Raw genomic sequence first — 26,450 nt, 5'->3', positions numbered from 1 at the left:
GTATCACGAATATCACTCTCAACACACTAATAAACTCACATCTGTATTTATTTGCCCTTGACCTCATCCCATTAATCCACACCACAGTTCACCCTCTATTTTACAGATGAGGAAACTGAGGCTCTGGGAGGTTGAGAGATTTACCAGGAATCAGTAAGTGGCTGGAAGCATCCCATCACCACATCTTCTAAAATAATAATAATGACAGTAGTAACAACAACAGTGAACATTTATTATGCTTACTTTGTGCCAAGCGCTGTGATGAGCACTTTACCTGCCTCACAACCCCCAATTCCAGCCCCCACCTCTCGGCAGTACTATTGTGGGTACTGCTGTAAGGTAGGTACTATTGTTATGAGAACCGAGGCTCAGAGAGGTTAAGCAACTTGCTCAGGATAACCCAGGCCAGTTTTCAAGTCCACTCTCAGACCTCGATCTAATTCCACAAAGAAACCCGGGTCATTCTGCCTCTCGGAAAACTCTACTCCCAAGTGCACAGTTCAAAACCCCACCCAAGGCTGCCCTGCATCGCGGTCAGTCGGCTCCAGCCGAGTTGTTCTTTGTTTTGACCAAGGATACAGAGGGCGCTGCCCCGATTCTGTCTGGGGGGCCGAGGGGGAGGGGAGGGGGAGGGAGTAAGGGTGGACATTTTAGGTGCAGGGGCGTGTGCCGGGGAGAGTATCTGGGGACCAGAGGACGAGTCACGTGCCCGTGAAACTCGACCTAGGGGGAGGGTTAGGGAAGGGAGCCCCCGCCCCTACCTCGGGGTGCAGCCCCGGCCGGTTGTAACTACAACTGTTCACTCCGTCGATCCACTTCGTCCTAGCCTCATTTCGCGGATTGGTGGCGCCCGCCGGGTTCCCGTTCCCCGACTTCTTCCGATGGGACCGAGGCGGTGAGAACACCAGGCGGTCCGGCAGAATCTCCGAGGCCGCCCAGACCCGGCGCGCAGAGAAGCCCCGAGCGCCGCTGCGGTTCCGAGCTGGGCCCGCCGGACGCCGGACGCCGAAATTGTGCACGCGCCGCTCCCCGACCGGTCGGCGGCTACAGGAGGCGCGTTTGCCCCGGATCAGAGGTGAGCAGCGGGTGCGGCTGGGGTCCGGGTCCCGGGCTGAACGTTCTCTGAGAGTCACCCGGCTGGCTCCCACCGACACTTCCAGGCTCCCCAAGAAAGACCCGTTACCTGAGCCCGTGGGTCCCGCCTCTCCAAGCGCGTCCCTCCTTCCCCTTTGGTCTGGCCCCTCGGCGCCCTCTCTTGCCGCACTGCCTCCGTTTAGAGAAACACTCTTGTCGGAGTTCGAACGGACCTGCGGCAACTCCTAAATGCAAAGCCCCATTTCACAGATGAGAGTACTGAGGCCCTCCGGCGAAGGCATTCGTGCTTTGCTCCGCTCCCTCGCGCCCTTTCTCTCTTGCCTTTCCTGTCCCTCTCCTCCCTGCTTTTCTCGGTCTCACCGGCCGCTCTACGCCCCCGCGCCGCCCGCGCCCCGTCTCCTCCCGCGGCGGCGGCCGTGGCCTAGGCGGAGGGGGTGGGGGTGGGTGCTCGGGCTCCTTCTCTCTCCGGTAAACCCACCCTCCCGCCAGCCCCTCCGCCGCCACTGCTCTTATAAAGTCAGCGGCCGTCGGACTTCCTGCGGGTGCCCGAGCCCCCTCCCCGGGCGAGAGAGGGCGGGCATGTTCCCCGGCTCGCAGCTGGGTGCCCGTGTGAGTGGGTGGCGCCGGCGGCGCTGGAGGGCCTGCCTGGGTCTCCTTCCACGTGGCAGCTGTCGGCTTAGACCGAGAGACTGTAGGGACTTGGGTCGCCTAGTGCGGAAAGGGGGAGGGCTTGCTGAAGCCCGGCCCCAGAGAAGAGGAGTGGTCTTATAGGGGCAACAGGAAGAGGGGAGGGTGTCCTTGAGCTAACATCAGACTTCCCCTTCCTCCCCCTGCTTGCTTCTGGGGGTCCTTCCTGGAGCGGGAGGCCGGATACTGGCCAGCGGTTGCTTCAGAGCGCGCCCTGACCCTTGCTGACCTTTGGGGACTTGGGGAAGTGCGGGATTGGTCCCCGGGAGCCGGGCTCTGCGTGCCTTGGCCAGGGTGGAAGAGCCCGGCAGCGCGCCAAGAAGCTGTTGCGCACAGACAGGACCTTCCTTGTCTCTGATAGCGACACGGCGGGAGCCCAGCGCCTCGTGCGCCCCTGGCGCTGCCAGTGCGCCCAGAGCCAGCTCGGCGGCACCCGCTGGGAAGCCCAGGGCTCTATGGGGCCTCCGTGAAGGCCCCCTTGCGGGCTGGCTCGAGGGGTCTCGGGAGCCATCATGATACAGGATGCTTCTCTCGGTCCTCTGGGCCCTTCGCTCAGTGCTCTGCTCCTGGGCAGGCTCGCGACCAGTATGGCCCCCACGCTGGAGGAGGCGTACCGGAGGCGCTGGTGGATGGCGTGCACGGCCGTGCTGGAGAACCTCTTCTTTTCCGCGGTGCTCCTGGGCTGGAGCTCCCTGCTGATCATGCTCAAGAACGAGGGCTTCTATTCCAGCATGTGTTCAGGTATGCCCGAGAAGGGGCCGGTGGGGCTCGGGAGGGGCAGCAGAGGGGGAAGGTGGTCGCCGGCAAAGGAGACAGAAAGCCGGGCTGCTCAAGACCGAGCGCTCCGCAGGGGACTGGGCGGCCCCACTTCTTGACCTCTTCAAACTTCCTCTAGAGAATGACCCACTCTACCTCATTCTTCGAATCCAGTTTTCACTGAACGCCAGGTGTCCTGCGGGCGTCCAGATCCTGGGACTGATCCCTTTGCAGCCTCAGGTCTCGAGCAAGGTGGCGACTCCCAGAAGTGCAGCAGCTACTAGCTGGGTGAGGGATTTCTTTCTATTGTAAGGCTGAGTGAGGCAAAGGAGAGCCTGCAAGCTGGATTTGATTGTAAAGGGAGGGGGAGGCAGTGTGCTTCTCCTTTTCCAGGCCACTTGAGCCCCCAGGTCTTCAAGGAACCATTTGTACAAAGTTAATGGCCTCATTTCCTCCAGGCCCCCACTTGTGGACGGTCCCTGTTTTCCACTTTGGTCACCTTGGCTTTGAATGAGGGGCTGTGGATGCAGGAGTGAGAATTCTAACAATCCTTGGGAGCAGTAACCACATCCCTGCTGTCTTCAGGTGCCTGGAGGCAAGGAGTCGCCCTTCCTAGTGTCTGGGACTTGAGGCTCTCGTGATCTGATAGGTATCTTTCTTTTCTGGGAAGGAGAGAGCTGTGCGGACAAGCTCAGCCTAAGGAGCTCGAGGGATGTGGAGTTTGGCCCTCCCCACCCCCCATCCTCTTCCTCCAACCTCCTTGCTGTGGAACAGGCTTTGGAAGGAGGCCAGCTTGGGTTAGAATCCCAGCTTCCACCACTTTTAGCAGCTGGGTGACATTGGCGAGTTCCCTAAAACATTGAGCTTCAGTCGCCCGCCCTGCAAAATGGGAAGAAGAGTAAGTTATCTGTGCTGAGTGTCAACAGCGCTTGATCCATGTTAGGGTCATTCCTGGCTTCTGCTGGCTTCTCCGAGCTTCTCCCAACTCCTCAACTCCACTCCCTGCAGGCGTCTGCCTTGGCTGTGGGAGAAAACCGTTGCCTTGGGGGGTGGAGCTGGGGTGCTCTTGATCTCTGGGCAGCACCCACTCTGCTCCAGCCCCCCGCCAACCTTATCTGTAAGGAAGCAGCAGGTGGCCCCAAGGGTGCAAGGATGCACGTGCATCTCCTGGCCCCAGTGACAGGGCGCTGCGGAGCCTGAGGAGGTGGGGCTTAGAGTTGGCAGCTGGCCAGGGAGGCAGGTTGGGTCAGGAGGAGCTGGCTTGGGGCGAAATGCTGGGTGCCCCAGGGTGGCTGAGAGAACCAAACAGAGGGGTGTGGGATCCCTTTGCCAACAGAGGCCAGGAGTCCAGGTCCCCTCTGCGTTGTTTACCCTGGAGGCTGGAGAGACCTGCCCTGTGCTGCCTGCTGCTGCCCATCCGGTGGCTTCTTCCTGCCTTCTCCACCTGTTGTTTTTTTTTGCGGTACGCGGGCCTCTCACTGTTGGGGCCTCTCCCGTCGCGGAGCACAGGCTCCGGACGCGCAGGCTCAGCGGCCACGGCTCACGGGCCCAGCCGCTCCGCGGCATGTGGGATCTTCCCGGACCGGGGCACGAACCCTGCATCGGCAGGCGGACTCTCAACCACTGCGCCACCAGGGCAGCCCCACCTGTTTTTTTAATCAACTTTATTGAAGATTAATTTACATCACACATTTTGAGGAGGTTTGACAAATTTACACACCTCAGGAACCGTCACCACAGTCAATATTTAGAATATTTCCATCATCCCCAAAGCTCCTTCCCTTTTGCTGCCCACCCTTCCACCTTTTTAAAAATATGGATAAGAGCTAGATTAAGATACAAGTCACATATGTTACAATTCACCCATTTAAAGTATACAAGTTAATGGTTTTTAGTTTATTCAGAGTTGTACCACCATCACCACAACCAATTTTAGGACATTTTCTCTACCCCAAAAAGTCACCCTGGACGCACTAGCAGTACCTCTCCCCCAACCTGTTCTTTTACCCTCAAGCACTAGGCAACCAATCCTCTACTTTCTGTTACAGGTTTGCCCATGACAAAAATAGATTTGCCTATTCTGAACATTTCATATAAATGGCATCTTATAATAGGTGATCTTTTATAACTGGCTTTTTGTCACTTAGCATGATGTTTTAAAGGTTCATTCATGTTGGCAAACGTATCAAGCCTTGGTTCCTTTCCAAGTCCTTTGCTACCACATTTTATTTATCCACTCAACAGTTGATAGACATGTGGGTTGTTTCCACTTTTTGGCTATTATGAGTAATGCTCCTGTGAACACTCATGTTCAAGTTCTGTGTGGACATATGCTTTCCTTCCATATGGAATTGCTGGGCCAGAGGGTAAGTCTATGTTTAACATTTTGAGGAACTGCTAGACTGTTTTCCAAAGTGGCTGGGCCATTTTACATTCCCACCAGCAGTGTAGGAGGGTTCCAGTTTCTCCACAGTCTAGACAACACTTGTTATTGTTTATCTTTTTTATTACAGCCCTTCTCGTGGACATAAAGTGTTATATTTTCGTGGCTTTGATTTGCATTTCCCTAGTGGCTAATGATGGTGAGCAGCTTTTTCATGTATTTATTGGCCATTGGTATTTCTTCCTTGGAGAAATATCTATTCAGATCCTTTGCCCATTTTTTTTTTTTTTTTTTTTTTTTGCGGTACGCGGGCCTCTCACTGTTGTGGCCTCTCCCGTTGCGGAGCACAGGCTCCGGACGCGCAGGCTCAGCGGCCATGGCTCAAGGGCCCAGCCGCTCTGCGGCATGTGGGATCTTCCCAGACCGGGGCACGAACCCGTGTCCCCTGCATCGGCAGGCAGACTCTCAACCACTGCGCCACCAGGGAAGCCCCCTTTGCCCATTTTTAAATTGGGTTATTTTTATTATTGAGTTGTAAGAGTTCTTTGTATTGTAGATACGAGTCCCTTATCAGATATAGTTTTTGCAACATTTTTCTCCCACCGTGGGTTTCTTTTCATATTCTTCATGGTGTCCTTAGGAGCACAAAAGTTTCTTTCTTGTTTTGGATTATTTTTTAAAAATTGAAGTATAGTTGATTTACAATGTGTTAGTTTCTGGTGTGCAGCAAAGTGATTCATATATATATATGTATATATATGTACACACACATATATGTACATATTCTTTTTCATATTCTTTTCCATTATGGTTCATTGCAGGATATTGAATATAGTACCCTGTGCTATACAGTAGGTCCCTGTTGTTTATCTGTTTTATCTATAGTAGTTTGTATCTGCTAATCTTAAACTCCTAATTTGTCCCTCCCCTCCTTTACCCTTTGGTAACCGTAAGTTTGTTTTCTAGGTCTGGAGCATAAAGGTTTTTAATATTGATGAAGTCCAAGCTGTCTTTTCTTTTGCCGTTTGTGTTTTGGTGTCATGTTTAAGAAACCATTGCCTAATCTAAGGTCACAAAGATTTACGCCTGTGTTTTCTTCTAAGAGTTTTAAGGTTTAAGCTCTTATATTTAAACCTTTGATCCATTTGGAGTTAATTTTTGTATGACCAGGGATTGAACCTGTGCCCCCTACAATGGAAGCGTGGCATCTTAACTGCTGGACCACCAGGGAAGTCCCAAGTTCATTACTGAGGTGCTCATTAGTGTCGCCTTTGGGGTTCCCTGGCCATACCCTCTGTCTTCTCAGGTTTCTGCTCTCCCTCTTTTGAGGTACACCCTGGGGTAGATGGTTGACCCACCTGTTGGGGCATCACAGCTAAAGAGGACTCTTACTCAGAAGTAGGCAGGGGCAATTCAGCTTCTCACACACAACTGCGTATCCAGCATAAGTGCCAAAATAATAAAACAGTAGCTAAAGTTCATCAAGCATTGACTATTTGCTAGTTAGATCTTTAGTCCTCACAACAACTCTTTTTATAGAAGGGAAAGCTGAAGCTCAGAGACGCTAAGTAATTTCCCCAAGGTCACACAGCTAATAAATAAGGAGCCGAGTGAGTATTCAGCCCCAGAACCTTTCTCCGAGGCCTTAGGATTAAGAGTTCCCCTGGGGGAGCCCCGTCACAGAGAAGACAAGTAGCCAGAGCCCAGTTCTGCGGGTGTTGTGGTGAATGTGGCTATGTCAGCTGTAGGAGAATGAATGATGGGGCAAGGGTGGGGGATGGTGAGGAAGGGCTCAGAGACCTGGGATCATTTTGTGAGTACTGTGTGTGTGCAGCAGTCCTTAGAGCCCACCTTTTACATGGCTGCAGTCACTATCCCCATTTCACAGATGGGATAGCAGAACCTCTGAGTTTCAGCAGCACAGCCAGTGGAGCCAGAATTTGGACACGAAGAATGCTTAACCATGATCCTCTCTCCCATGTTTCCTAGACCTAGTCATTTGCAGTTCACCTTCATGATTTTACCATTTCTGTGTGCCATAGGTACTATTATTGACTTAATACTTCCTTTTAAATCAATCCACTTTTTAAAAAATAAAAAGCCTCATTTTAAAGTGTAATATTCTTGGGACTTCCCTGGCGGTCCAGTGGTTAGGAGTCTGCGCTTCCACTGCAGGGAGTGAGGGTTCATTCCCTAGTCGGGGAACTAAGATCCTGAAAGCTGTGCGGCGTGGCCAAAAAATAATTAACTAATTAATTAAATTAAATTAAACTAAAGATCCTGTTTAAAAAAAAATATGTACTACTCTTGGAACCTTGAGTTTGATGTTACTCAGACACACATACATCATACGTATATATTTCTAATACATACATATATGTATATATGTGTCTGATACACATTCAGATAACTAATAACTATGAAACATCAAAAACCATTACCTGTACACTTGACCCTTGAACATGGGTTTGAACTGCTTAGGATTTTTTCCAACAGTAAATAGTACAGGACTACACGCTCCGTGGCTGGTTGAATCTGCAGCTGCAGAAACGCAGATACGGAGGGACCCCACAAAGGGACGGCTGACTAAATTACAGGCGGATTTTCCAAAGCACGGGGGAAGGGTTGAGGCCCCTAACCCCCTGAGGTTCAAGGGTCATCTGTGCCTCTAAACCCATCTTGAGTGCGCACATGCTGTGCGTACCACACTTTGAGAAACGCTATTTTCTCTGGCTTCTAAGCCCACCTCTATCACTAACTTACTGCATATGTTTTCCCTGTTGCACCCCATGCTTCACCTGTCTATAAAATGGGAGAGGTTAGGTGTCAGAGACCTCTCCTGTTGTAATGGACATGGACAGAGGTCTTTGTATGCTGGCTTGGCTTCCCTCTTGGTTCAGAAGTCTGGCTTCATCTATAAAAAGGTACAAATGAACTTATTTACAAAACAGAAATAGAGTCACAGATGTAGAAAACAAACTTATGGTTACCAAGGGGGAAAGGGAGGGGGAGGGATAAATCGGGAAATTTGGATCGACACATACACACTACTATATATAAAATAGATAACTAATAAGGACCGATGTGACATTGTAAATCAACTATACTCCAATAAAAATTAATAAAAAATAAAAAGTACAGGGCTTCCCTGGTGGCGCAGTGGTTGAGAGTCCGCCTGCCGATGCAGGGGACACGGGTTCGTGCCCCGGTCCGGGAAGATCCCACATGCCGCGGAGCGGCTGGGCCCGTGAGCCATGGCCGCTGAGCCTGCGCATCCGGAGCCTGTGCTCCGCAACGGGAGAGGCCACAACAGTGAAAGGCCCGCGTACCGCAAAAAAAAAAAAAAAAAAAAAAAGTACATTGCAAAAAAAAAAGAAGTCTGGCTTTATCCAACCACTCAGAGTCATCAGGCCTTAGGAACTAGCTCTTATTAGTCAAACTCACAAGAGGCTGATCAATTTAAACCAGAGAAGTGAATGCATTCATTGACCTTGGGTTATTCGCCATACACTAGGCTGGAGTTCTCCACCAATAGAAGAACACATTTCCTCGCCAGCACTAGCGCAGGCTTTGAAAACTTACTAAGCTGCCCTGTTCAGGATAGAGGGGCCCACTGGGGGAACGGGGAAGTGTTGGCTTTGGAGAGGGTCTTGAGTGTGAATCTAGGCCTGCCTGTAAGAAGTTGTGTAACTGACGTACCTTGCTTCTTGGAGCTTCATCGTCTATAAAATGGGGATCATTACACTCACTTCGTAGGTTGTGAAGATTAAATGATATACTATATGGAAAAGCGTGGCACAAAGTAGGTATTAATTAGTTGAGGGCTAGTGAGGGAAAGTGTCATTTGATTGTGAAAGACTGAGGAGCAGGGACCGTGTCTAATTCAGGGGCTGCAAACTCAGATGCCAACAGGGGCCGGGCAGTTAATAACAATTGGGTGGTAATGTCCAATATGAGAATACAGTCAGTAATAGTACATCTGGTGGGTAACTAGACTTACTGTCGTGATCATTTTGTAATGTATACAAACATCAAATTACTATGTTGTACACATGAAACTAATATATTACGTGTCAAATATACTTCAATAGAAAACCTAATAATAATAGGGCCAATCAGGGCAGATAGAAGATGGCAGATGTCTGAGAGCTCATGAAGAGGTGAGGACGTGGGTGACTTAGAGAGGGCAAGCCCTGGTGGAAAGGAGTGGTCTCTCCTTGGCTCCAGTGATGGCCAGATCTTCTGACTTACTAAAGAGAAGCCAGACTTCTGGATTTTTGGGTGATAACTCCTGATTTTAAACTGGCACCCAATTAAAATTTGCAAGCCAAGCAAAATATGGGTGGGGTTCATTGCTGGTCACCTGTTTGTAGCCTCTGGTCTAAATTAACATTGCGCTTCTTCCTGCTTTACCCAGTGTCCCGACACAGTGCCTGTCGTACAGTAGATGTCGCTTAAGTGTATGTAGATTGAATGAACAGGTGCAGACAAACCTGGTGGAGAAATGAACAGTGACGATGAAGATCACTAAATTTGGGGGGGGTGGCTAGCCTGAACCCCAGAGGCTGTGTGCTTTAAACCCCTAACCCCTTCTTTCAGGTACCTGAGCACCCCATTGCCCAAGGGGCTTTCTCCTCTGGTTGGCCAGCACTCATGCTTTGAAAAGAATTCATTCTCTTCTTCCTTATGTCAGCTTTCTGCCGTCTGCATGCCCTTTGGATACCTGAAGTCAGGGGTCGCTGTCACCACGGAGGGCAGATACTTCCCCTTCCCAGCATTCAGCACTATCACATCTTCCTGTTTTGTTCTCTTCATAGCACCTGTGACTCTTTATATCAGTGTCCATTTGTTTCCTTGTTTATTATCTAATACAAGCCCCAGGAGAGCTGAGAGCTTCCTGTCTTACTCACCGTGAGTTCCCCGGCACCTAGAGAAGAGGCTCGCCACACCGTGGCTCCCCCAGGGGGCCATCATCTACCCCTTCATCAGCTGTTTCAGGACACCCTCTCTGGGCCAGGACCCTTCTCCAACTGAATCTCCTAAGGAGCCTGGGTTAGGCATTCTCTGCTCCGTTTTACAGGCAAGGGGCCTGAACCTCAAAGAGAGGAAGTTACTTGTCCAAGGTTGCACAGCTAGTAGGGATGGTGGTGGGAATTCAGACCCTGGTCTGTCCACCTTCCAGGTGCACCCTGACTTTGCCCTTGGCAGTGATGCCTAAGTAACAAGTAGGAGGCAGGGGAGCCGCCACCTCGTGACTCACCGAGCATGGGGTGAAATGAAACCCGCCTCCTTCCCACGCCGCCAGCCTTTTTCATTAACTTGACACAACTCCAAGTTGGCCTTTCACCTGGAGGACGCGTCTTCTCGGAGGGGGACTTGCAGAGGAGCACCGGAGGGCAGTGCCGTGGTCCTAATTCTGCGCCTCAGTTTCATTACCTGGAGAGTGGGGACACTTTATTAGCTGACTCCTGGGGCTGTCGTGAGTTAATACAGTGACCGCTGAGAACGTGCCTAGAACACAGTTAAGTGCTCAACAAACAGTAGCTCTTATTTTATCAGAACCTCATGTATGGGGAAGCGTCCTCTAAGTTTTAAGGGAATTCTTGTTACATCATTTGAGCATCACCCACTGATGTTGTCCTGGATTCGAGGGTGCTTCCTATTGGATCCTATTGGAGATCCTCAACCCCTTAAGCTTGGACACTGAGTGAATATTTCAGTTTGGTAAATACTTCGATGTCCGTGATTCCATGTGAGCTAGTTGAGGCCTCAGGTTGGGTGTATGACTCCCCCTGGGTCAGATACTGATTGCTGCCGCTTATGGAGCCCCTTCCCCACCAGAGTAGGCATAATTCCAAAGTCACCAGTTAGCAGCCAAGCAGAGGCATGCGACTTGAGTGCAGGACCCCCGACCCCAGGCCTCTGTCCTGTGCCCAGCTGCTCCCGCGGTCACGTGCTGCCTTTCCCTCCCCCTCCTCAGCTGTGAACACCACCAACACCAGCCAGGAAGAGCAGCACCCGTGGCTGAGCTGTAACCAGCAGGAAGAGATGCTCAACCTGGGCTTCACCATCGGCTCCTTCGTGCTCAGCGCCACCACCCTGCCGCTGGGGATCCTCATGGACCGCTTCGGGCCCCGGCCCATGCGGCTGATTGGCAGGTGAGGTGGCTGGGCTGTGGGGAACTGGAAGGGGCTTTGGGGAGCTGCAGGGCAGGACTGGTGCGGCAGGGGGAGGGGAGGCACAGAGTGTTCAGCCCCTCCCCTTCCCCTGCATCTCCACAGCGCCTGCTTCGCTGCATCCTGCACCCTCATGGCCCTGGCCTCTTGGGACACCAAAGGTGAGATGTCTGGCCTCTCGTGTCCCCACAGGAAGAGAATGGGTGGGATGAAGGTGGGTGTTACCCCAGCTCCTGCCTTTAGCCTCCCACAGCTCCCCAGTGCCTCATTCATCCCTCTCCGCTTCCCAGTTCTGTCTCCGTTGATATTCCTGGCCCTGTCCCTGAATGGTTTTGGTGGCATCTGCCTAACATTCTCTTCACTCACAGTGAGTATGACAGGTCCCGACTCGGCAGCAGGTCACCCAGGAGTGAGTGAGAGTGAGGGTGGGAGAAGGGCCTGTGGACGCAGATCAAATGCACGTGTGTGTGTGTGTGTGTGTGTGTGTGTGTGTGTGTGTGTGTGTCCCAGGCCCATACATCTGTTGAACTCTGTCCTGGGGCCACAGCACAGAAAGAACTGACAACTTCTTCACCTTTCTGGAACTTATATTCAGGAATTGGGGGAACAGACAACCCTAAAAACAAGTAAACTAATAAATGATATCCCTAGTCGTAAGTGCTGGAAAGAATAAGACTGGGTAATGCGAAAGTAAGGGCGGTGGGCAGCTTGAGACAGTGGGCGTGTGTTTTTTTTTTTTTTTATTTTTTTTATTTTTTTTGTGGTACGCAGGCCTCTCACTGTTGTGGCCTCTCCCGTTGTGGAGCACAGGCTCCGGACGCGCAGGCTCAGCGGCCATGACTCACGGGCCCAGCCGCTCCACGGCATGTGGGATCTTCCCAGACCGGGGCACGAACCCATGTCCCCTGCATGAGCAGGCGGACTCTCAACTATTGCGCCACCAGGGAAGCCCAGTGGGCGTGTGTTTGTTTGCCACGTGTATATGTGGTGCTGTCCATGGGTAGGTAGCTGTATTTGTGAGTGTGTTAGGTTGAGCCATATGATACTGCCGACACTTGACTGTGCTTGACCTACAGAAAGGGCTTTTTCACTTGGCTTGACCTCTTACATGTGTTACTCTAAGTGTATATGCGAGTGAGTGTGCAGAAGGGTTAAGGGCTTCAGCGTGTGTGGTGGGAGGAGGGGTTCCTGGCCGGCCAGCCTCGGGCTGTTTATCTCAGAGGAGGGCCGCCTGACCGCCACACTGGGTGTTTTTTGGCTGAATTTCACCTCGCCCAGCAACTGCCTTTAATTCCAGCCCAGGACATTTCACAACTTTCTAAGGAAGCGGATCGCTTCATCCCCGCCTCCCGCCGCAGCCCCTTCTCCACGCTGCGCACCCTGGCTCAAGGCCCTAAAGCCTTTCTCTCCCCTGCCCTCCGGGGCCTAACCTTGAACCCTGCCCTGGGGCCTAGGGGGCTCTCCGCCCTCAGCCCGCCCCCTGCTCCGCCACCGTAATCTCCAACCAATGACAGGACCCGGCTCCGGTCCCGCCCCCGGGCCTAGGTGCTCGCGGGCCAGGACAGATCCGAGCCGGGACGGCCAGCGCCCTGCCGGTCCAGCCAGGCCGGCCTGGGCCGTGCTGGGCGGAGACAGCGCTCTCGGACCCTGGCGGGGGGTAGTGAGGGGCGCCAAGGCCCCCGCCGCTCCCCCGGCCCTAGCGCTTCTCCATGGCGTCCTTGCAGCCCGCCTCGCACAGACAGGGTGCCAGGGGGTCAGGGCGGCCGCAGCTGTTTTTCATAGCCGCTTCGAGGTTGATGGGTCAGTCCTCTGTGTTTATTCGCCTTCCCCTCCAGAGCTATTTGAGATCCCCTTCTGGAGCCCCGTTCTTCCCTCTGTGGAGAGGGTTTTAGCTTTGCATGGCATCTAAGATGCTTCCAGCCGTGGGATCTGTGGACTGGGGGGAGGAGGGAGAGGTGGGAGCACACAAAGGGCTGGGTGACTTTGCTTTCCCCTCCCCTGAGGGCCCGGCTCAGGCCAGTGAGTAGAACACACGGTCAGTTCTCTACTGGTAGGAATTCTGGGTCTGCCCTGTGGGTCAGAGCCTCCTCTTCTGGACACCTGGCCTGGCCCTGTTTCCCCCCTACTCCCACCCTCACCTCCCTAGTCATCCTGTTACTTGTCCTGGCTCAGTAGAAACCATGGACTGGGGGCCTCTGGGGCCACCGAGAAGGTTAAGGGGCACCATCCTGTTACAGAGCCAGCCATGGTCACAGCCTTGGGTTCTGGGATAGAACTCGGATGGCCAGGACAGGGGAGAAAGTCAGTAACGTGCTCTGTGAGCTTGAGTACGTTCCTTTCCCGCTCCAGGCCTCAGTGTTCTCATCTGTCAAAGGAGTTGCTGTAGGTTAGTGTTTCTTAAACACCTAACCCATGGGTTATTAAGAGGCGAGTCATGATTAAGGGGTTCCATAAATAAGTAACTTGGGGGCTTCCCTGGTGGCGCAGTGGTTGAGAGTCTGCCTGCCGATGCAGGGGACACGGGTTCGTGCCCCGGTCCGGGAAGATCCCACATGCCACGGAGCGGCTGGGCCCGTGAGCCATGGCCGCTGAGCCTGCACGTCCAGAGCCTGTGCTCCGCAACGGGAGAGGCCGCAGCAGTGAGAGGCCCGCGTACCGCGAAAAAAAAAAAAGTAACTTGGGAAACCATGGGGTTAAACAGAACTTCTCTTTGTGAGCACTTCTTTGTGTGGGAGGGGAGCACAGCCCAGTTTCCGACCCTGATTTTGCCTTAGAACTTTTCTGTTGCGACTCTGGGGCTGGTGTTCCTGGAGCTCACGTTGAGGACTACTGGGCTAGAAGCTTCCAAGCTTGCTCGGGTGGAGAAAGGGGAGCCCTGGGCAGGTGTCGGGGTCTCCCTGCTCACTGACACTGCTCTCCTCTCTCAGCTGCCCAACATGTTTGGGAACCTGCGCTCCACTTTCATGGCCCTCATGATCGGCTCCTATGCCTCTTCTGCCATCACGTACCCGGGAATCAAGGTACGGAGCTGCCTGGGGAGTGGGCAGCTGGTGGGCAGTGAGGTCGCTTGGCCTTCCTTCTGCCTTGACGCAAGACCTGGGTGGGGCTGGGCGCATAGGGTATCTGGTGACCTACTTCCTGCCAGGCGGAGGTCAGTTCCCACCACGGCAGGGCAAAGCACTGCAGCATCATGGGAAGAGCCCAGGTGCTGCTGTGGACCAGTGGGTCTGACTTCTCTGCTGCTCTGTCCAGGCCTTCATCCTCGCTCCTGGGCCAGTGCTTTCTCAGCTGATCTCCCTGCCTCCAAGCTTTTCCCTCTCTAAGCTGCCATTCACGTGACTTCCAGAATGACCTTAGTTGGAGGACTAGCTCATCCACCCACTCTGCTTCGCCTACAGAATCAGGTCCAACCCCTTCACATGCCTTCAAGGCCCTCGCCTCTTTGGCCTCAGCCCACCTTTCAGGCCATATCTCCTTCCCCAGCCCTGAAGAAGCTGGATGACTTGGGTCCAAGGTCACCAAGCTAGTTCAGGCCTGGCCAGCTCCTAGACAGGTCAGCCTGGTGGACCTAGAGCCGGAAGGCCTGAGTTCTAGCTCTGGGCAAGTTTGGGGCCTCTTTCCTCCCTCTGATATCAAAGTACCCTTCCAGCTGGGCCGCACCATGCCCCCCAGATTCTGCCTTGGGCAGTTAATTTATTGGTTTAGAAGGCACTCGCTCAGCATCCGTCGCCAGAGGAGGTGGAGAGCACACTGATGGGGGTGACCAACAATTGTTCAGGTAGGAGCAGGCCTGGAGCTGGGGGTCCCCGTTCCCTTGACTAAGGCAGTGGGATTTGAGGAACCAGATCTTGGCGGGTGTGGCCCTTTGAAGTTCTGTCCTGCTCCCGGGGAAGAAAGAGCCCCAAAGCCTGCGGCCCAGGAGGAGCAGTTTTCCCAGGCAGCACTGGAGCTTGGAACCTGCGTGGAGGGGGGACAGCAGCCATCCCAGGCAGAGGGTGGCAGGCAGGACATTTCTACATACCTGGCTTCCTCTCTAGAGCAGTTGCAACGTTGGCACAGAATCCCAATCGATAGAGAACCTGCTTGTCCCGGGGTTGGGAGGCTGTGGGCAGAGTGCTTGCACACGCCCCTCCCCTTTCAGTTGTCACACCTGTGCAAGGTGAGATAAGGCTTCTCAGACTGGGTTTGTCTTTCCCCCAGGGAGGGTGCCCAGAAGGGGCAGGAAAAACACGGTTAGGCGCTTTCATCGTCCTCTCTCGTACATAAAATGAAATGACTTTCATGTGAAAACAAACGTGTATGGAGTCAAAGGCAACACTGGTGTGTCTTTTTAAGATAATAATTGAGATTTCAAAGACATTTTGAGCTTGTGGCCGTCCCCTTCGGCACCGTGTGCGAACTATTTCACACCTCTTGAGGGGGGCTGGGGTGAGAAAGGAAGAGGATGGTGGGGCTTCTAGATCCAACTCTTAACTTCTGGTCTTGGTTTCTTTGTCTGCAAATTGGGTACAAGGAATGGGGTAGAAGAGACCTTCTCTAAGGTCTCTGGGGCCTGGATTCTACCTCCAGCTGGAGGACGCGGGCCTGGGGCTGGGCAGCCTCCTCCATGGCCCGTCCCCTCCCCCGACAGCTGATCTATGATGCCGGCGTGTCCTTCATGACCATCATGTTTACCTGGTCAAGCCTGGCCTGCCTCATCTTTCTGAACTGTGCCTTCAACTGGCCGAGTGAAGCCTTTCCCTCGCCGGAGGAAGTCAACTACAAGTGAGTGACCGGGGTGTGTGGGGTGGGAGGGTGACTCCCCCGCTGCAGATCTGGAGGCCGGGGTGTGGTGGTGTGAGGGACAGAAGCAGCTGTGGACTCAGAGCAACCAAGATTTGCCGATCATCTGAGCTTTCCAAGTTCCGCTTTCTCATCTGAACCGTGGGCCTGATCCCACCCACCTGCAGGTGTTCTGAGTAGATCAGGCATAAAGCAGGCGGCCAGAACGTGGGGACTGTCTTCCTCTGTCCAGGTTTGGAGGATGGGATCAGAGTAGGAGGGACCGTTGCAATAGTACCATGTGCTACGGGGACCCAGGAAGGGGGGGAACAGAGGAACGAAATCCCACCCTTTGTGGGGCAGCCTGAATGCCAACTTTACCTACCCCCCAGTCAGTTCCCCAGGGGGCTGGAGTGATGCCCCACAACCAGGCACCTAGGGTGCCAGTCAAATAGCTGATACTGATGGAGCATCTCCTGTGGGCCAGGCACTGTGCCCAGCGCTCATTCTCAGTCAGCTCTGTGTTATTAACTCCATTCATAGCAAAGGCACAGGGAACAAAGTGACCTTCCTAAGGTCGTACCACTGAAGGGGGGAGGGGGGAATCTAAGGCTGGAATCAGAACTCCAGAGTCTGAGTTCTTTTTTTTTTTAATTTATTGAAGCATAGTTGATTTATAATGTTGTGTTAGTTTCAGGTGTACAGCAAAGTGATTCAGATATATATATATAGGTACACTTTTTCAGATTCTTTCCCTTATAGGTTATTATAAATATTGAGTAGAGCTCCCCGTATTACACAGTGGGTCCTTGTTGGTGATCTATTTCATATATAGTAGTGTGTGTATGTTAATCCTGACCTCCTAGTTTATCCCTCCCTCCGCCTCCCCACCCCGGAGTTTGGGTTCTCAATGCTGCCTCCGTGGCTACAGCCCGAGTGGAAAACGGCACATCCATCCTTCACTCAGCGTGTGCTGAGCTGGGCCCTGGGCCGGGCTCTGAGACACACAGACACAAGCCCTGCCCTTGGGAGCTTGTCAGTGGGCCCGTCAGTGCTGGTTAAAGGGGGGCTTGGCACCCCCTAGAGGCAGGCTGTTGAAGGGGGGCTCTGTGTGGCTGGTTCCCACGTGCTGTGGCCTGGCTACTGGCAGGGAGAAGATCAAGCTCAGAGGGCTGGCCCTGGATCACAAGGTGACAGGTGACCGCTTCTACACCTATGTGACCACTGTGGGCCAGCGGCTGAGCCAGAAGGCCCCCAGCCTGGAGGAGGGGGCAGACATCTTCATCTCGTCCCAGGACGTTCGAGACATCTCAGAAAAGTCTGCTGAGAGTGAGTGTCTGGTCAAGGTGCCGGCCGTGGGGGACGGAGAGGGTGGGTCCTTGTGCGTAGCGAGCTCATGCCCAGGTGCTCATCCTCTCCTCTTCAGTTCTCACCACACCCCCTCATAGAGGTGGGCCTGCTCCCTGTTTCTAGAATGGGGGCAAATCAAAGTCCCAGGGAACTCTGGGAAGCTCAGATTCAGGGGTACTCTGCGGGATTTCTGGGATGAGGGAGGGGCAGCTTCCAGAATGAGGCAGGGTGTCCAGGCCTGTGGGAGGGCTGGTTTCCTCAGGGCTCCCTGCAACCTTCAAGTCTCTTGCATCAGATACTGCAGGTGAGCCAGCCTCCAGTCTGGGTCCTCTGACACCTGGTTGCTTGGCGCCTCCTGCTGGCTACAGGAGGAGCTGCACCTGCCTTCAGCCTGGGCCACTTTGCAAGGTGACAGCTCTGTGACTAGTGGAAGGACGATCGGCCTGGGCGTCAGGAGATGGGGGTTTGAGTCCTGCTTCCCAATTGCAGGCCATGTGGCTTGGGTAGATCACTTAACCCTGCTCTCACTTTCCCTGTCTCTTTTTTTTTTTTGCGGTACGCGGGCCTCTCACTGTTCTGGCCTCTCCCGTTGCGGAGCACAGGCTCTGGACGCGCAGGCTCAGCGGCCATGGCTCACGGGCCCAGCCGCTCCGCGGCACGTGGGATTCCCCCCGGAACGGGGCACCAACCCGTGTCCCCTGCATCGGCAGGCAGACTCTCCACCACTGCGCCACCAGGGAAGCCCTTCCCTGTCTCTTAAACTAGCAGTAAGAACACCCACCTCACAGGGAAGTTAGTTGTGAGGATTGAATGAAGACAGGGACGTGGAAGCTCTTTGCAAGCTGAAAATGCTGTGAAGTTATGAGTCTGATCCCCACTGCCGATCCTCCCATGGCAGAGTTGTTAACAGGCGTGAGCTGAGTCCATCCCACCTGCATCCCACCTTCCAGCCCCATGAGCTCGGGCAAGTCATTGCACGTTCTGAGCTGCAGTCTCCCCGTCTGTAGAATGTGCTGCAGATAGGGTTGTTGTACAATTTGATTACATGGGATAATACCTGTCAAGTGTGCAACACACGGCAAGTGCTTAATAAGTAGTAGGTCGAGTTATTATTACCACGCCGAGCCTACGGTGCACACCTGGAGGTCCCCTGAAAATGTTCTAGTGAGGGAATTCCCTGGTGGTCCCATGGTTAGGACTCCACACTTTCACTGCTGAGGGCCTGGGTTCGATTCCTGGCTGGGGAGCTAAGGTCCCACAAGCCATGCAGCGTGGCCAAAAAAGAAAAGAAAATGCTCTAGTGAGATAGTGATAGAGCTGGGCAAGAACTCGGAGGCCAGTAAAGCTGAACCCTCGTTTTTGAAGAAACTGATCCCTCGCCGAAGTCATAGCGTCAGAGCCTCTGCTAGAACCGCACCCACTGGGACACGCAGAGGCAAGTGGAAGGTCTGGGGCTCAGGGGCGCCTCCTGCTGTCTCCCCAGAGTCTGTGCCCTTGCGCAAGAGCCTCTGCTCCCCCATCTTCCTGTGGAGCCTCCTCACCATGGGCATGACCCAGCTGCGGATCATTTTCTACATGGCCGCGATGAACAAGATGCTGGAGTACATCGTGACTGGCGGCCAGGAGCATGGTGAGGTGCAGCCGAGCCCCCCGGGGGATAGAGAGGTGCAGGGGGTCACCCTGGCTGAGCTCCTCTCACCTGGCTTTCCCCCTCCACCCCCAACAGAGACGGACGACCTGAAACAAAGGGTGACAGAGACAGGTAGGGGGACAAAAGCTCGGGTCCTTGCCCACACCCACCCCGCCACTGCCTGCTGTCGGGGGAGCCTGGACCCACCCTTGTCACCCTGGGCGTTTGGGGAATCTAAGAATTTGGGGGTGAAAAGAAGGTGATTTTGTCATTTTCTCTCCTCTGCTGGGCGTGGGTGACAGTGCCCACTAGGCTGCTGGCATCTGTCATGTCAGCTCCTGACCCCACTTCTCTTCCTGCCCTGCCCAGTTGAGTTCTACTCGTCCGTCTTTGGGGCCATGCAGCTGTCGTGCCTTCTCACCTGCCCTCTCATTGGCTACATCATGGACTGGCGGATCAAGGACTGCGTGGACACCCCCACTGCTAGGTGACCTGCCCAGGGGTGGTGACAGCTTTGTGCTTTCACGTCCAGCATCTTATTTCATTCTCCCAAGAGCCCTGGGAGAGAAGGGGTACATCCCCATTTTACAGATGAGGAAACTGACACTAAGAGGGGACTTGGCTGGCTTGATAATAAGTAGAGCTGACGTCAAATGCTGACTGTGCACTAGGCACTGGCATTGTCCTATTGAGTCCTGCACCAGCTCCCGGAGGTAGGTACCTACATCATTATCCTCGTTTCACAGGTGAGGAGCTGAGATACAGAGAGGTTGACTAACTTACCCAAGATCACACATCATTTAGTAGTAGGTTCCAGAACCTTTGTTATAAAGGGTACGCTCTAAAGCCTTACGGTTAGAAAGAGATAGAGTTGGTGTATTAGACATCTCTTGCTGTATAACAAATCACCCCCAAACTTGGCATCTTTAAACAACAAACATTTATTATCTCATAGTTTCTGAGAGTCAGGACTCTGGGGATGACTTAGCTGCGTGGTTTTGTCTCAGAGTCTGTCTGACTCTGTTCAGACTGGTATTAACAAAATACCACAGACAGGGTAGCTTATAATCAATGGAAATTTATTTCTCACAGTTCTGGAGGCTGGAAGTCTGAGATCGGGGTGCCAGCATGGTCAGGAGAGGGTCCTCTTCTGGGTGTAAGCCTTCTCGTTGTGTCTTCACATAGAAGGACCTAGGGAGCTCTGTGGGGCCCCTTTATAAGGGCACAAGTCAAATCCCGGAGGCCCTACCTCTACCTCTATTTTTGTTGTTGTTGTTTTCTTTTGGCCCTGCCACGCGGCTTGTGGGATCTTAGTTCCCTGACCAGGGATCGAACCCGGGCCCCCTGCAATGGAAGCTTGGAGTCTTAACCACTGGACCGCCAGGGAATTCCTGGCCCTACCTCTTAATACCATCACATGGGCATTAGGATTTCAACATAAAAATTTGTGGAGGACACAAACATTCAGACCATAGCAGGGTCTCTCATACGGTTGTGGTCAAGCTGTTGGCCAGGGCCACAGTCATCTAAAGTACTGACGGGTTGGACAGTCACTCCTAAGCTTACTCGTGTGCCCATTGGAGGAGGTTTGGTTCCTCTCCACCTGGGCCTCTCTATAGTCTGCTCATGACACGGCAGCTGGCTGGCCCCAGAGCAAGACAGCTGAGGGAAGGACACCAGGACAGAAGCAACAAGGTCTTTCATGACGTCATCTCAAAAGTGACATACACGAGTGAGGTTGTCTTCTATAGCCACACAGAGTAACTCTGGAACCTTGTGGAAGGGGACTGTACCAGGGTGTGAATGCAGGATCCGGGGGTCATCGGGGCCGTCCTGTGGCCTGGAGACCACCAGTGGGTCTTTTTCTCCCCACCACATTTTATTTATTTATTTATTTTTGGCTGCATTGGGTCTTCGTTGCTGCGCGTGGGCTTTCTCTAGTTGCGGAGAGCGGGGGCTACTCTTCGTCATGGTGCACGGGCTTCTCATTGCGGTGGCTTCTCTTGTTGCGGAGCACGGGCTCTAGGCGTGCGGGCTTCAGCAGTTGCAGCATGTGGGCTCAATAGTTGTGGCTCGTGGGCTCTAGAGCGCAGGCTCAGTAGTTATGGCGCATGGGCTTAGATGCTCCACAGCATGTGGGATCCTCCCGGACCAGGGCTCGAACCCGTGTCCCCTGCATTGGCGGGCGGATTCTTAACCACTGCGCCACCAGGGAAGTCCCGCACCACTGGGTCTCGCACGAAGGTCTTCTGACTGCTTGTGTTCTTTTTGTGTTGATCCAAACGGTCCTGTTTGTCCTGAGAGGATGGGAGAGGGAGACTAGGAGAGAAGTCACTAAGGATGTGGCTTCCCTCCCCACCAGTGGTACCCTGGCCCTGGTACCCAGCCTTCCTCCTCTACGCTCTGTTCTGACGGCCATGGTCCATCAGCAGGGCCCTTCTCTCGGACCAGTGGGGCGGCCTGTCTTCATCTGTCTCAGCCTGCTGACCTCTCCTTTGGGCCAGACTCAGAGCCCTTGATTATGCTACAGGGAGGGGCTTGCTGGGCAGTCAGGGGCCAAGCGGCTGTCCCTAGAGTATCATCTACTTTTGTCTAGGCTGGTGGGCAGGGACACTTTTGTTGGGGGGCTTCTGATGAGAGATGGTGTGAGAACTCCCCATTCTCCACCTTCCTTCCCATCCTCGATTCTCAGACTTCAGTGTGCTTATGAAATAGGAGATCGTTTTCCAAATGCAGATTCCAGGGCCCACCACCCGAGATTCTGATGTTTGGGGCAAGGCCCTGGAATCTGCATTTTAAAGAAAACCTCCGGATGATGCTGGGGGAGCCATGCTTTGAGAAACACAGGGCTGGAGGAATGACTCTCTCCCTTTTCTGCTACCCTGAAAGGGGAGGGACCAGGCTGAGAACCCAGGGGGTGGGGAGGGCTGCCAAGGAGGTCGGGGCAGCGGCCCGTGACGGCCTGTTCTCCTCAGGGACGGCGTGGCCACCAAGTCCGTCAGACCACGCTACCGCAAGATCCAAAAGCTCTCCAATGCCATCAACGCCTTCACTCTGACCAACCTTCTGCTCGTGGGTTTCGGCATCACGTGCCTCATCGACAGCTTACACCTCCAGGTACCGACTTCCACCCTCCCCGCTCTCCCCGCCCTGCAGAGTGCCGCCCCAGGCATGTGTCACCCGGCAGGTGCTTTGCAGGTGCTTTCCAGGAAGCGGGGCTCCCGTCCTCTGGGTCTGTTTTCTGGGCCGTCCAGGAAGTGTTTGTAGGAGGTCGGGTTGGGAGGGGCAGGCGCGTGCAGGCTCCTCACTGTCGCCGCCTCCCTCCTGTGTCCACACAGCTCTCAGCTCTCCCCGCTCTCTTTTTGGTTTCAGTTTTTGACCTTTGTCCTGCACACCATGGTCCGAGGCTTCTACCACTCGGCCTGTGGAGGCCTCTACGCGGCAGTGTGAGTCAGCTGGGCTCCCGGGCTCCCCTGAGCGCGCCCTTCCGCAGCCTCCCCGGGCTGCTGCTGTGTCGGGGCTGGTGAGGCTCTGGAGGCTGCCTGGCTCGCTGCCCTCGCCCCAGCTTCCTAGTGGCAGGGAGCTCCCTTCCTCAAAGGCAGCCCGCCGCACTGTGGGATAACCCCACTGTCAGAACGTCTTCCCTTAGGGGCAGCTGAGGTCCTTGGCTGCGTGACACTTGGGTCCTCTGTCTGCTCTCGGGAGCGGCCCCTGGAGTGGCCTCTCTCCCCGTGCCAGCCCTGTCGAAACCTCCAGAGGGCAGTCTCGCTTGCCTCCTGACTTCCCTGCTTCATGTCGAACAACCCCCTCCCCTGCCCCCCCCCCCGGCCCTGTTCCCTGTTCCCTTTTCCTCCTGGTTTCCACGGCTGAGGGTCTCCCCAGTGTGTGATGGAGTAAAAGAGCGGTGACAAAATTGTAACTGTCCTGGAGCGCTTATGACTCCATCGTGGGCGTGGCGTGACATGCTGACCCCACGCCCTCATTCAGACCTCAGAGGCAGCCCCAGCCGGGCCTTGGAGTCGTCCTTGCTTCCACGCCCTCATTCCTCACAGCCCACATCCAGTCCACCAGCGAGCCTGCCCGCTCCGCATTCCACAGCCTCCAAACCCAGCCCTTCCGAGCATCTCCAGCGGTGCCACCCCCTGGCTGGGATTATTGCCGCTGCCGCTGCCTCCTGACCGTCCCTGCGTCCGCCCTTGCTTTCCCTCCGTATTTTTAACACAGGAGCTGGAGACACCTGTTAGGACATAAGTCTCTTCACATCACTCCACAACTGCCCGTCTTATCTCACGTAGAGAAGAAGCCAAAGGCTTCATTATGGCTTAAAAGGCCCTACAGGGTCCCCCCCCCACCGCCCGGCCAGGGACCTCTTCCTTCACCTCCCCACCTCGCTCACCTGCTTTTCCCACATGGCTGCCTCATGCCACAGAAACCCTATGTGTGTTCCCTCCTCAGGGCCCTTGGACTTGCTGTCCTGTCTTCCTGGCACGTGCTTCCTCCAGATATCCACAAGGCTCCCAGCCGTCTCACCTTCTCCAGGCCTTTCTCCAGCTGTCCTTGTCTCAGTGGCCTCTGCGGGCCATCCTGTCTACAGTCGCAACCCCCTAGATACCCTCACCCCCCTCTCTCTGCTGAGCTTCTCTCCATAGCACTTACCACTTTCTAACACACTGTGCGTTTTTGTTTTGTTTTGTTTTTTTGGCCACACCCGGCATGTGGGATCTGAGTTCCCAGATCAGGGATCGAACCCGTGCCCCCTGCAGTTGAAGCACAGAGCCCTAACCACTGGCCCGCCAGGGAAGTCCCAACGGTGCATTTCTCTTGCTTGCTGTGTGACGACCACCTGCGTGCCGCCCCCCAGCCCCCACCCGTCGCCAGAATGCCACCTCCGTATCTGTTAGGTTCATTGCCGTATCTCCATCCACCTAGAACAGTACCTGGCGTCACAGGAGCTCAATAAATATGTGTTAAAAGAATAAACAAACAGCCCAGTGAGGTTAGTGCTGTCCCTGTTTTTAGGGAAGAAAGTGAGGCTCAGAGAGGTTGAGTAACTTGCTGTTATCACACAGACAGTAGGTGTCAGAACCCAGCTCAGTAGCCGTGAAGTCACAGCCTACACCCTCGAGGCCAGGGCCCGTGCAGAGAACCTGAACTGTGCAGAGAACCTGAACTCTTAAGCTCTGCCCTGCCTGGCTAACAAAGAGTGATATCTAGGGAGGGACGGGACAAAGGGTGGGGCTGGAGAGGACCACGACCCTCACGATGCGCCCTCCCTCCTCTCATTGACAGGTACCCGTCCAACCACTTCGGGACACTGACGGGCCTGCAGTCCCTCATCAGTGCTGTGTTTGCCCTGCTCCAGCAGCCGCTTTTCATGGCCATGGTGGGACCCTTGAAAGGAGAGCCCTTCTGGGTGAGAAGTCGGGGTGGGGGGGTGGCATGGGGGCAACAGGATCCCCCTTCCTGGTTACACCCAAGGAGTTGAGGATGGGGGCTCTTGTATGTGATGGGATCCCTCGCTCTTATCTCAGCCAGGAGGCACCTTGGAGGTCTCTAATCAGGGGGCCCCCAAGCTGGCTGTCCATCACACCCGCCCGCAGATTCCCCAGCCTACTGAATCAGCATCTCTCGGCCTGGGCCCAGGCAGCTCCCAGGTGATTTGTACAGTGACCCAGTCCTGATCCAGTCCAGTTCCACCCGATGCAGGGATCTTCTCTCCAGAGCCCCTAGAAAGGGGTTCCTCCAGACCCTCTTAGTCAAACGCCCGCGGCGATGGGGTGCCGGTCCTGTACAAGGAGGCAGCTGTGGGTTTTGTCGGAAAGGCTTTTCTTTACATCGAACTGACCTCACCTCCCTAAAGCTGATATCTGCCTCGAGGGCCCACCCACTCCCCACAATGATCCTGCCACAATGATGACGAAGTGACAGCTGCCACTTCCCAAGTGCTCACCCGGTGCCAAGCGCACCGTGTGTTTTGTACTGCACGTTGCCACAATGGCCCAGAGAAGGAGGTGCGTCAAATTAGGATGACTTGCCCAGAGCCACACCGTGAGTAATGCAGGGTGGGATGTGCGCTGCGTCCGAGCCCACAGGAGGTGGGCTCGGACCCAGGCCTTCTATCCCAGGATGCACCCCAGTGCTGTTGACCGCCTGGGAGCACCACTCCCAATGGGATCCCATTGCCAACGCCCTCAAAGGTCGAGGTTCCCAGCCCAGGCTGCCCAGACAGCACCAGATCATTTGGGCACCAGCATTAGCTGGGGTTCAAACCAGGCTCTGACACTTTCTAAGGCCGCCGGACATTCAGTGAGACGCTGGTGGAGAGTGAGTGCACACAGCGAGTACTGGCTCTGTCTGTCATTCTGGCCCAGGACCTGGACTAAAAATGGCTGCCTTCTCCTCCCTGTGGGAGGCTAAGGAGGATCCCTGAGGGTCATGAGGGTGAACAGGTACCCACTTGACCCACTTTTCTCTCTCTCTCTCTCTTTGCCCTAAAGGTGAATCTGGGCCTCCTGCTGTTCTCACTGCTGGGATTCCTGCTACCTTGCTACCTCTTCTACTATCGCACCCGGCTCCAGAGGGAGTACATCACCCACTGGGAGGGCCCCCTGAAGGTGCTTGGCAGCCCTGAGGTGACTGCCTAGGCCTCTGAGGGGCCTGGGTGACAGGCAGTCAAGGCCTGAGCAGCCAAAGGGAATGCCTCGTGGCTTTTCTACTTGTAACCTCCGCACAGAGCCAGGCGCCGGGGACCTATAAATACCAAGAGAAGTTCTATTTTTGTAGGGACTTGATAAAAAGGAAAAAAAAATCCCCAAAGCAGCGCTCCGTGGACTGAAGATGTCCCCCGTGCTAGGATCAGACCTTCTTGCTCCTGGGATTGGAGGAGACCAGGGTGCAGCCCTGCCCTTTCTCTGGGCCTAGGGGTCTGCCTGCTGCTGCCTCCTGGGGGCTTGTGGGATCAGTGAACAGGTGACCCCTAAGATCTCAGCCGTGCAGTGTCCAGAGTGTGCAGGCATGTGTGTGTGCATGTGGGTATGAAAATCCCTGCCCCTCAGAGGAGAGGGGCTTGAGGTGCTGGCTGTGTCCTGAATGCTGCTGCGTGGGCGGTAAGCCCCTTCCCGAGGCTGGAGGGTGGGTTCCCTCCCTGCTGCTGCTGCTGCTTGCAGATCTTAGAGGAAATAAAAAGGGAAGCGAGAGGCTGGCTGGTGTGTACCTGCCTGTGTCTTGGGGGAAGGGGGTGTCTTCCCACACCCCATCCCTCGTCCTCAGCCAGGCTCAGCTGGGCGTTAAGTAGGACACCGGAAGTGCCGGTCTGTCTACCTGTGGCTGTCTGGCTCACCTCCCTGTTCTCAACCATACCCTGCCCTTAGTGTCTGGAGGGAGTCCAGATCCTGCCCTCTGCTCCTGCCCGCCACTTCTCAGGGTTTGGGGTACATCCGGGAGGTTGGCCTTTCTCCCTACAGGGGATAAGGGCAGGATGCTTTGGAGAGAATGCTAAGGAATGCCTCTCAAACTTTCCTATCCGGGGATCCCTGGAGGGAGGTCTGTCACAAGTAACATTCTTTATAGTGTTTTATCATAAAACTTCATGCAAATTTTGAGCTTCATTTTA

General features: G+C 54.5%; 1 protein-coding gene across 5 annotated transcripts; it reads left to right on the top strand.

Annotated features, from left to right (window-relative positions):
• The first annotated feature begins 643 nt into the window (after positions 1–643).
• Positions 644–26,450, top strand: SLC43A1 (solute carrier family 43 member 1). Of its 5 annotated transcripts, XM_060018919.1 has the most exons (15): positions 644–1,075; positions 2,357–2,523; positions 10,902–11,079; positions 11,203–11,258; positions 11,388–11,464; positions 14,025–14,117; positions 15,728–15,861; positions 17,009–17,187; positions 18,692–18,838; positions 18,935–18,970; positions 19,208–19,325; positions 21,814–21,955; positions 22,211–22,284; positions 24,128–24,251; positions 25,336–26,450. In XM_060018919.1, the coding sequence occupies exons 2-15, from the start codon at positions 2,370–2,372 to the stop codon at positions 25,480–25,482; spliced, it is 1,659 nt and encodes a 552-aa protein (XP_059874902.1). In that variant the 5' UTR covers positions 644–1,075; positions 2,357–2,369; the 3' UTR covers positions 25,483–26,450. The 5 variants fall into 5 exon arrangements, with proteins under 5 accessions (XP_059874902.1, XP_059874903.1, XP_059874901.1 ...); XM_060018918.1 differs by lacking the exon at positions 644–1,075 and having other exon boundaries at positions 2,068–2,523; XM_060018922.1 differs by lacking the exons at positions 644–1,075; positions 2,357–2,523 and adding an exon at positions 2,575–2,826.

This window comes from Delphinus delphis, chromosome 8 (assembly GCF_949987515.2).
Source record: "Delphinus delphis chromosome 8, mDelDel1.2, whole genome shotgun sequence".
Taxonomy (NCBI): Eukaryota; Metazoa; Chordata; class Mammalia; order Artiodactyla; family Delphinidae; genus Delphinus; species Delphinus delphis.
This window is presented reverse-complemented; position numbering and strand designations above follow the sequence as displayed.